The sequence below is a fragment of the Pavona decussata genome, unplaced genomic scaffold, assembly GCF_977016875.1.
Source record: "Pavona decussata unplaced genomic scaffold, jaPavDecu1.1 SCAFFOLD_24, whole genome shotgun sequence".
NCBI lineage: Eukaryota > Metazoa > Cnidaria > Anthozoa > Scleractinia > Agariciidae > Pavona > Pavona decussata.
Genome location: NW_028145447.1, coordinates 1,089,773 through 1,100,947, shown reverse-complemented (window position 1 = coordinate 1,100,947; position 11,175 = coordinate 1,089,773). Strand labels below are relative to the sequence as shown.

At 38.0% G+C, this 11,175-nt stretch overlaps 1 protein-coding gene across 2 annotated transcripts; it reads left to right on the top strand.

The window, feature by feature from the left end:
• Positions 1 to 8,817, top strand: LOC146485908 (uncharacterized). Of its 2 annotated transcripts, none has more exons than XM_085102897.1 (4): positions 1 to 76; positions 3,536 to 3,600; positions 5,593 to 5,927; positions 8,159 to 8,817. In XM_085102897.1, the coding sequence occupies exons 3-4, from the start codon at positions 5,604 to 5,606 to the stop codon at positions 8,657 to 8,659; spliced, it is 825 nt and encodes a 274-aa protein (XP_084959023.1). In that variant the 5' UTR covers positions 1 to 76; positions 3,536 to 3,600; positions 5,593 to 5,603; the 3' UTR covers positions 8,660 to 8,817. The 2 variants fall into 2 exon arrangements, with proteins under 2 accessions (XP_084959023.1, XP_084959024.1); XM_085102898.1 differs by lacking the exon at positions 1 to 76 and adding an exon at positions 3,167 to 3,382.
• Positions 8,818 to 11,175: the final 2,358 nt, after the last annotated feature.

The window sequence follows — 11,175 nt, the reverse complement described above, 5'->3', positions numbered from 1 at the left end:
CTTCTACTGGCGCTGCACGGTTAACAGACATACGGTGATGTAGAGTGAATGTATGTACAGCACACTCTGAAGTAAGGTAGGATTTCTTTGTGTACTTTAAATCACCCCCAACCTTGAACTATTTTTCTGTCGCTTTGCTTTACGATAGGCGAAAAAGACAACACAATCACAGTTTTGATCTGCCAATGGGAAACCCCGCAGAATTTATGTCGGATAAATTATCTCCATTATCTCATGATGACGCCCAAAAAGGTTGATTCTAACAACGTCTATTGTAAAGCGACCAATTTGAGGGCTTTCCCAACAAACTGGGAAGCACAAGAACTTAATATAATAAGCAATGACGCAGCATAGACTTCTATTATTTCCTCTCAGTGTACAGTCTAACAAAACGCTATTTTTGGACCATCTGCAATCATTAAGACAATATATGCCCTGTAGCTCTATTTGACCCCTATACTATTTGCAAACAGTCACACGTTGTTTGAATAGGTTTTATGATCCGTAACGTCTGAAAACGAGTTTAAAAGCAATCAATCACACCTGCGTGCCCTTACAACAGTGTTCAAATGAGTAATGTACATTAAGAAAAGGATTCTGAACAATTACTGAAAAAAAACGTATATAACAAAACAAATGGAAAAAAAACGCGCCTGCCGGCAAGTCACTGTTGACTTTGACTTGACTTCCATTGGATAAGGAAGTGAAGCGAATTATTTTATTACCAATCAGAATGCAGTAAAGCAAAACCAGCGAAACCCCAAAGTGGCATCTAACACTTAAGTGAAAATCGTCCAAAAATAGCAGCTACTCGGTGCACGCTATGATTAAACAGTTTCCCTTGGAAATTTGATGTCTTACAACTCCATGCACCTTGAGCTCTCAAGCTTCGCCTCTCGAGAAAATGTTCGTTTCAAAGAACCTGAAATTTTCGTGCGTAACTATTTCCTAACAGTCCCCCGAAGAGGGTTTAATTTTAGCCAATCAAAGTCAGCGACTTGTGAAAGTCACATCGCAAGCTTTTTTTAAGCTTGAATTTGCACATAAATTGGTGGAAGTTTTTGTCAGTTGCCCTACCCAACGCGGGTCGCGATAAGGGTTGTCAATGGAAGACTGCAGTGAAAGGCTTTTTTGCATCTTAATCTTCGTCTATTTACAAGTTCTTTCAGGTTTGAAACGGAAGGGGGCCTGAGGGTATTTTTGGCCCATCGATGTTCGCCGCTCGCAATGACGTCACCAGCACACGAACAACGCTTTAGTTTTCTTAAGATACGTGTAATAAAGTTGCTAAAGCCGTTAAACAGTGCTCAATACACTTTTTCAGTGTAGAGCTTTGAATAAGAAGGTATAACGAAGAGACCAAATTCTCTGTTACTCCGAGTTTCGTGCTCACGTACTCGTCAGACAGTATTTAATACTGTCTGATGAGTACGTGAGCACGAAACTCGGAGTAAGTATAGACAGTATTAAATACTGTCTGATGAGTGCGTGAGCACGAAACTCGGAGTAACAGAGAATTTTGTCTCTTCGTTATAGTCGTTTTCTTAAGATAAAAATAAGTTAACCCGGCACACACGCTTACGCACACACACAAAAACTTTTTATAGTTATTTTTGCTTATTATGTAAAAGTTCCTCAAAAGTCTTACAAACTTTTTATTCCAGTAAACTCTTTCTGTATTGAAACGTACAAAACAGCTGTTTAAACCACAAATGTGCTATATACGATCGACTCAGACGTTTTACAAAATAAAAAAGAACACATTTTGCTGCGTACCCAGCGCATTCAACGGGTGTCTTTGCACAAACGACGGGTCAACAGCCAGCCATTTGAAAAAAGCAACAATTAATTATTCGATCAAAAGGTGCTGTTCCTTTGTATATACAACCACGATATACAAAACATAAACTTATTCAATGATAACGTTCCTCACAGCAGGCAATTTCCTTTCAGTTCCTCTTTGAATAACACGACGACAGTTAGACAACTTGAAGCGGCTGGAATAATCGTATTTTTAGCAGTTGCAATGCACAACTGTCAACATCATGTAGACCTTTCATTTTCGTGAACAAATCTAAAACGGTTTTACATATCACACGGCATACATTATTTGGACTATTTTCTTAGCTACAATATAATGAAGTGCCCTACCAATTCCTTGCGCAGATTTCACGCGCGTAACACGTGCACTGGTTCATAAGTGAAAGCATTATAACCTTACCTTTCTTCTGTTAGACGTAACGGGTGATTTTTGCGGGTTATTTCTTTCTTTCTTTCTTTCTCTTTATTGTTTCACCTATTATATTTGGTTTAGTTTCCTTCGAAGCAAAAGAACAGGCTAGCGCTCAGTATCATCATCACCTGTTGTCTAGGCATCACGATCCGGGTGGATTAAATTAAAACTGAACTAGACTGCGGTTTTCTACTTACACATGTTGACTAATGCCATTGTCTCCAAAGCTTTTTAAATTAATATTACAGTCTTTAGACTATGATAAGAGTAACTTTAGCAAATACCCATTCTGGAAAGGACAAAGAACACAAAGGAATAAAGCAAAGAGCAACAGTGAAGACTTGCCTAGAGTAGCCGACGAATGTCTGCCGCAGTGATTAAGTATTCTGACTATGATGTATGAGCGCCGGCAATAAACGTAGACTGCAAAGGGCCGAGGAAAGGACAAAGAAAGTGTTAGCTTAAAATTTAGTATTTTCAATGCAATGGATCCTTATTTTGGAGGTTGCTATTAGTAGCGCAGTCGCTTTAAACGTTGTGTGAACACTTTCAAAATACCCATCAGGGCAGGAAAGTTACCAGTACTTTCGAGTAACGGATCAACCAATGCGAAAAATTGTGGTACGATTGATTCTTAACCGGCTATGGATAAAGGACGAAAATCTGAGCTCTTAGAATGAAATCGTGTGCTTTTCAAGACATCGTTTGTTTTAATTCTTTTGCGGGTTTTTAAAAGTCTTTAATGTACAAAATAGTCCTCCCTTTGTTTTTTTGTTGAAATTGAAGGTCTCTAAGCTACCAAATCTTATAAGCAACCATTTTTCTTGGGTGACAATTTAATGAAATATGGTTTCCAAAAATCAGTTTAATTAAAAAGTGTGCAATCTTTCTCGTCTTAACGTTCAAACGCCATTCTTGATGAACCGAAGGTAGTCGCTTTCACGAGGTACAAGATGACGAACATTTCATTTTTCAATTTTGACCACCATAGACCGGTCACTTGTAGGAAAGGAATCGGCTCTGGAGATTGAATGACAACACCCATCATTAAACATTTTGCCCGGGGACAAGAAAAAGAGTAATAAAAATAGACCTCAATTTTTAATATCAAGAACATTGCGTCAAAAGCGACCGCAACAAGAGACACAGGTGGGTGACCGATTTAAAAACGTTTCGTATACGGACTTCCCGTAGTGGGTTTTCTTGTTACATAAGCAAGCTTTCTTGTTGCATAAGTATTGCAGGGCATTGATTTCCTTTGTTGATTACACCAGCAACGGTTAAACTTCAATTTTATTTCAGTGCGACACATAATCTTCTGCCAGTGAAAGAGAGGAACTTCTACCTTGCTTCAAAGCGCGAACAAGGTGAGTGGACACAATAGGTACAGTTCTGTTCAATTTTATGATTAAGCTCTTTGCAACAAAAGTGTAAAATGACAAATTTACAAAATGAATTGATAAACAAACAACGCTAAAGAAAGAAATGCGTAATAGCTTTCATTTAAATGGTTACATCCGCGGTGTAAAAACTCAGGACCACGCTGAGTTTTACAGAAATTAAACGTGCCGGCCAACACAGAAGTCCCTGAATCAGTAGATTTCATTTGAAGGTCGGAGCAGCCCTGTTGCACAGCTGGTCTTAAGTTTGAGTTCACACGAAACTGGAGAATCGAATCTTGTTCTTTGGGACTAAAAGGTCGTAATTGTTTATGGGCATTTAAAGATTGACGCCTGACGCAAATTTCTGGCACTTTTTTCGGTAATGATGGCTAAATTTCAGGAACTCGACCCATTTGAGCCAAACACTCACAATCGAGGGAAAAATTGTCCTCGTTTGAGAAAAAAAAAGAAAGTAATTAAGTATAGGTTAAGGTTTATCAGTGATGCTATACCATGCTTTGCCCTTCCTACACCGTGCACAGTAAAATGATTTCCTCATCAGGTATCAATGGGGTGACCGTCATTGAATTTTGCCTATTCAGGCGAATGATGAAGGTTTTAAGAGTTGTTGACTGAAACGGGCGCGAAGACCGGCCACCAGATTGGAAAAATATTGTTCAAGATTCCAAAAGACTAACGAGAGCAACATGCTTTCAAAAGAATACAGGCCTAACTAGCTAGTTCAATTCGAACTTTGTTATATATTATAGTTTTTTTACAAGTTTGCCGAGCATCAAAGCAAATTTCTAGGTCTGTTGACATTAATAAGCGCACGAAACGAAAGTTGCGTGCAAACATTTGATGCCATTTAGTAATGAAAGAGTGAATGTCTAGTTTCACAAAATGTTATATAATGTAATGGGGAAGACTAAAGAAACCCTAAACGGGTTTTCACAAAGTAGTCCCCCTCTGATTCAACTTAAAATTACCTGAAGCTAAATTTATTAGGATATCAGGTGTGGAGTACACCATGACTAAACAAAAAACATTTGTTATCATTCATTGTACACGAGAAGGAATTGATGTAACATGTATAGACAAAGAACGCTTTATTCCAAGGGGAGTTCTACTCCACATATATTATCTTACTTCCGAAAGAGTATTTTTCCATAGTTAGTTCTTAATATGAATATATGAAACATATATTTGAACTGCGGGTGAACAATTGAGATAAGATAAGATAAGATAAGATAAGATAAGATAAGATAAGATAAGATAAGATAAGATAAGATAAGATAAGATAAGATAAGATAAGATAAGATAAGATAAGATAAGATACGATACGATAAGAAAAGATAAGATAAGATAAGATAAGATAAGATAACAAGTCTTTATTTCAAAAGCACAAAGACCCTAGCAGTCAGTTACTCAGTACTTTACGTACGCAACTGTTTGTGTACCTTAAATAACTGTGAGGGTCTTTTTGCTATCTAATAGTTAGTTCTGTTAATTATCTTATGTAGACGTTTTGATTTTCTGGTATTATAATCTTTAAAAATGTATTTATTTCACCCATCACAGCACAAATAGAAACTGATTATATTTGATATATACGTTAAGGCAGGAGATCTTAGCAAGCCCCACTGGGGTTTTCATGCATGGAAAAGCCCAGAGTATTTTCGATGCAGTAGGCACTGAAGTTTTTGCAAACGTTAAAGTGTAGGTAAGACACCTTGGAAGACTTGGAAGCCAGAGAAAGGTTTCGCTGTTCACTAAAATCAATTCAGACCGAATTCATAATATAAACAAATGATGATTCATCGCCTGACCAGTTTAGCCTTTCTAAACCTTTTCAGACATAACCAATCCTTTCAGTAGGACGTTTCATTCAGTCGAATGAAATGGTAATGATTAATGGTACAGATTGCGGTGAAATGGTACACAAACCACATTTATTTTTTTCTTTTATTTTCTCAGGTGAACTCATCATGGAAACAATGGAATCGAAGTCCAAAGAAACAACGCAACTCAGTGAGAAAATAGCCTCAGAGCAGTGTCTCACGCGAGGGTATCGCAGCCAGCCTCGCTACAAGAACATCGTTCATCTCTGGGAGTTTCTGCTCGAGCTCTTGGCCGAAGACAGCTGCCGTTCTTTGATCAGTTGGATCAGAAAGGAACGTGGCGAGTTTAAATTGAAAAACCCCGAGGAAGTGGCGAAAAGATGGGGCACGCTGAAAGGAAAGAAAGGGATGAACTACGGAAAACTTAGCAGAGCTTTGAGATACTACTACCAACAAGAAATCATCAAAAAAGTAAGTTTGTAATGTAACTTTAGCACCTTAATGTAAATTTAGCACCTTATACAACTTACTTTAAATAGCTAGCGACGACAGCAATGTCAACACTAACAAAAACGTTGGTCACTTGAAAATGTAGATTCATAATGTTATGAAGAGGAATTTCATTATTTAATAACTTCACGTCTCGAGTTATTTTAGCTGTTTGACTCTTGGGAGCTGTAACCGTCATTAGTTGGTGTTATAATTCAATGTCTAGGTTATCCGCCCTTCACAAATGCTTTGCAGTTAATAGGTGCTGACGTCTAGTCAATTGAGTAATTTGGTCTTGAGTTAAATAAATATAGCTCTCGAAATAGATATGCATGGAAATTCTTGCTGACCTTGGCTTGCTTGGCACCGCCGTGAAATTTCTGGTTCTTAGTTTGTTCATTTCTCTTTCAGTAAAGTGTCGTTCTTTTCATTAAATACCTGTTATTTTAATGTGTGGTTGTGTATGTTTATTTGGGTTTTCTTAGTTGAGGGGTAAAAAAAAATTCTGAAAGTTTCCCACGGTCAAGTCAGAGTAGTATTTAATTGCGAACATTCGAGTTTGTAGTCGGTTTTTTTTTTTGTTGTTGTTGACATTTTTGACATTTTTTATTTATACTATCCACTCTTACTATTACATAAAACAGACTAACACACAGCTCAAAAATACAATTCAAATAAGGGGAGAGGACAGTAGAGGGGCACCTCTAGTAAAACTAATACTGTGCCCCTTTAAAGGAAGTAAATTGATAAGAAAAGTAACCGAGTAGAATAGAAAAAATAAGAAAGATATAGCAGAAGGAAAATCTAGAAACGCAGAGAAACGAATAATAATTGAGCTTGTAGTCACTGAGTTGTGAGACGAGTTGGTGGTGGAGCCGGCTCATAGTTGAGTTGTAAGTTGAGTATAGCTGGAGTTTTGTTGAGTGTGCGAAGAAACTTGAAGCTCGATACTTAGAACACGACTCGCTAAAAACGAATGCGTGAGTTGCGCAAGGCCTTCCGAAAATCTCGTCTAATTTGTTTTGCAAAACAATGGAATTGTAATTAACATGTTACGAAGAGAAAGAGAAAGCCGCGAGGCATTCTGACCATTAGTGTAACAATGGTAAAACATTCAAATCTATCAGCTTTCTTCTAACAACAAAAATTTTGCACAATTCGGTGTAAACGTGAAAGGCGAGAAAATTTCCCCTTAGGCAGATTTGCTTTGTGAACTGAGAACCGTTACGGGTAACGCTTGACTACCTTTCACAATATAACGGCAAAAGAATTAAATTTGTTTTACCCTTTACAAATCTAAAATCTAGGCTTTGAAATTGATTAGGGGCAACGAAAAAACTTGAAGCCCGTTTTTTAAAATACTACGATTCCCCTAAAAACGACTACGTGGGAGGCCGGGCTCTCCCCGGTTCTCTTCCGGTGATTTTTTTCGCAGTCTAAACGAGAAAACCTAAGAAAACATTTGCTTTTAAATAGGATTAAATCGGAAAATCTTATACAGAAACGAGCCGCTGCATGCGAGTTACCTGATCACAAATAAATGTCATTATCATTCGATGCCTAGAAATAATGGTCTGCTCATGCGCAATTGAAACCATGCTCTTGAATTGTGTGATAATGGCAGATCGCTTCCCTGAACTGTGAGAGAGTGATTTGACATCTTTACTTGATTAAAATTATGAAAAACAGACCCGGTGATGGAATGATAAGACAATTATTGAACTCGGTTATTGCAAAATATCGTGATTTTTGTTTAACCTCGTCCAATAATTGTTAATTAATGTTAATTAATTAATGGGCCCAGCAGTTCAAAGCCCGATTAAGCTAACCCTGGATTAAAATTTTGAAAAACAGACCCGGTGATCGAATGATAATAATGGATTAATAATTGTAGTTTTGTTAGTACACGACCCCACAAGCTTGTTAGCTTTGATATTTTTATCGTGTATAAATAAAGGTTGTATGTATATGTATGTAACGAGAACTTTGATTCGAGTCTAATTACTTATCGGTAGAGATTCTTCCAAAAGACTTTTACCCCTCAGTTCTGGCTTAGACGTTTCTTCACCTTTAGTGTGAAATTAGGCTTTAAATCCACTTTAAATCCACTTTTAAAGAGATGAAAACCTCGATTAACTTTTAAGGTTTTTTTTTTTTTCGAACAACCCGGCCCTGAAAGACATGTCTGTTCTTTTTTTTTTCTGTCTTATTAGGTTCCAGGACAAAGATTGGTCTACAAGTTTAACAAGCTGCCCTACAAGTACGAACCAGGAATGAGAGAATCTCTTTATCGACCACAAAGGATCGTTGAAAACCTGAATGAAAGAGAAGCGAAGAAAGTCAAGGCTGCGCCGCGACAGTTCCTTCCATCTACAACCAGACCCTCAGCATTCACCCCCACCAGGACATCTGGTGTGATAATGTGTCCTTGGCCCCACGAACGAATCCTCTCTCGGTCCACTTTGTGGTATCCAGAAACCTCGTTCCTGGAGCCTCGTTGCAGCGGAACCGGAAGTAGGGTGATGCTTGGATCTGTCAGTTCAATGACGTCACGTCCTGTATCACGTGGTATCAACCCAGTTCAACCTTTCTATCCTGTTTATAACAGGTTTCACTCTCCTGCTACATCAGTGCCTGTTCGTGTGATTAAACGAACTGCACAAAGTACGAAGCTGTGTCCAGTGGCTTCTGAGACAAACCTGTCAACAATGTGAATAAACTTTTTTGGAGCTACTAAGCAGTACTTTTCTGTAGTACTGGTTTCAGGTGGTCTCTTATAAAAACATGAGAATAAATATAACAAACACTTATAACAGACCTGGTGAAACCCGATGTATGTATTACACCATATGTATGCTTGTATATTTTTATGGTTTATGTCAAATAAATTGAAATTGAATTGATTTGGTGTGGTATTTTACACTTCATTGTGAATTTCAGACCCAACTGAGGCCGGGTTTACTAACTTAGAACAAACGCCACTCAACCGTTGCCTACAACTACCTGCACCATACAAACGACTTATTGACAACAACAACGAAACAGACAAACAATAGACATTTTACTAACAATAGACCCACGGACTAACAAAAGGCGGATCGAAACGCACCAATCACTTTTTACAGTCCTCACAGCCAATTACATCACGGCTTACTGACAAACGACCAATAACATCTGGACTTCGTTGACCAATCAGGTTAACAACCAGAGACGTATATACCACCTACTGACGTTCCACAATTCACTTGACTCTGAAGATGACTTCTGCTCAGGTTGTCGAAACGTCAGTCAAAGTCACCACAAACAGTCCTTCTCAGCACTACACTCACCGGGATGATCATAATTTACGTACTTATGAGGCCGGATTGATGAGTATAGAACACTAAGAGACAACCATGAAACAGACCTATCATACAGAGTCAGAGAGTCGGCAGGGAAACTGAGACAGAGAAAGAGACTGAGTTAAAGAGAGAGAACGAGAGAGAAGAGAGTGAGAAAGTCAGACAGACCGAGAGACAAACAGACATGAGAAAGGGACAGAAAGCGATAGAGAGAAAGTGAATCAATGAATGAATCAATGAGAGAACAGACAAAGCGAAAAAGAGACAGAGTTGGGGACAGAGAGAGAGAGAGAGAGAGAGAGAGAGAGAGAGAGAGAGAGAGAGAGAGAGAGAGAGAGAGAGAGAGAGAGAGAGAGAGAGAGAGAGACAGACAGACAGACAGACAGACAGACAGACAGAAACAGATATAGAGGGAGAATGAGAGAGAGTCAAACAGACCGAGATACAAACAGACACAAAAAAGGGACAGAAAGAGAGGAAGAGAAAGCGAATCAATGAATGAATCAATGAGAGAGCAGACAGAGCGTAAAAGAGACAGAGTTGGGGACAGAGAGACAGACAGACATTGGCAGAGACAGGAACGGATATATAGTGAGAATGAGAGTCCAACAGACCGAGAGACAAACAGACATGACAAAGGGACAGAGAGAGATGGAGAGAAAGTGAATCATTGACTGAATAAATGAGAGAGCAGACAGAGAGAAAAAAGAGACAGAGTTGGGGACTGCACAGAGAGACAGACAGACAGAGGCAGAGACAGAAACAGATATAGAAGAAAAATGCATGGATGAGAGAGTCAGACAGATAATTATATAGAAAAATGAACAAAGAGAGAGGGAGAAAAGGTGAATCAATGAATGAATCAATACATTAATAAGAGAACAGACAGAGAGAAAAAGAGACAGAGTTAGGACACAGAGAGAGAGAGAGAAACAGACCGGGCCTTGCCATTGTACAAAGCAATATGTATGTAAGGTACTTTTGAAGGTTGCTAGTACTACGGAATTACAAAGTAACATTAAATTAAAATGCAATGGAAAATCGAAAATAAATGTATCATTACTCCATTAGGTTGATTATGAACCCTCTTTCTTTGATTAAACTATCAATTTATTCACCCAGTTGGCTTTTATCGTCTTCCTGTGACCCCTAATATCAAAGAACAAATTCTCCTATCTTGTCCCCATACTTTTCTTATAAAAGTACTGCGAAGAAGTTATTAAAATATCAAGAAAATTCACTTTCGGTGATCATATTCTCAATTCTCATTACCTCAGTGGTTGAATAAGCATTGATATTACAAGGAGCAATTTGATGCTGATCACTGTTAGGGCTTAAAATTGGTTTTCAACTTATTTAGATAAGTTAGTTTGCGATCATGCCCGAATGTACTATTTGTGTATTCATGATAAACGCTTTTTGTGTTTATTATTTCATTTATTCAAACTCAACTCTTTTAGCAACCCCGACATCAAACGTTTTCTTCATTCTTGAAAATGATTTTGAAATATCGAAACGTCAAACAGCGTTACTTTTAATTTTTCTTCTGTTTATTTTTAAGTTTTCAGCGTGTTTGTTTCATTTCTTTCCTCAATGTTTGTTCTATATCGTCTGTTTGAATAAAAAAAATTAAAGAAAGCTGGAACTGGACACGCTTGTAGCCATGATATGGTGGCTCTAACCGTTCGGTCTGACTATGAATACTGAAGTCCTTTTAAGTATGATGTCAGGTATGGCTTTTTGCCGCACCTGAAGAAGGTTAGTATTGTCTAATCGAAATATTGGGCAATAAAATTATTTTAGCTGTCCGATCAGCCTTGCATTTAATTTTATGTTTTATTCAACATTGCTGATCCTGATCTACACAAAGATCCGGCTACACTTTGCTG

Bases quoted from the DNA above. Each gene is read 5' to 3' on its own strand.
- LOC146485908 (XM_085102897.1), top strand. From the start codon at position 5,604: ATGGAAACAATGGAATCGAAGTCCAAAGAAACAACGCAACTCAGTGAG. The intron at 5,928-8,158 runs GTAAGTTTGTAA...CTGTCTTATTAG, and splicing joins AACAAGAAATCATCAAAAAA to GTTCCAGGACAAAGATTGGT.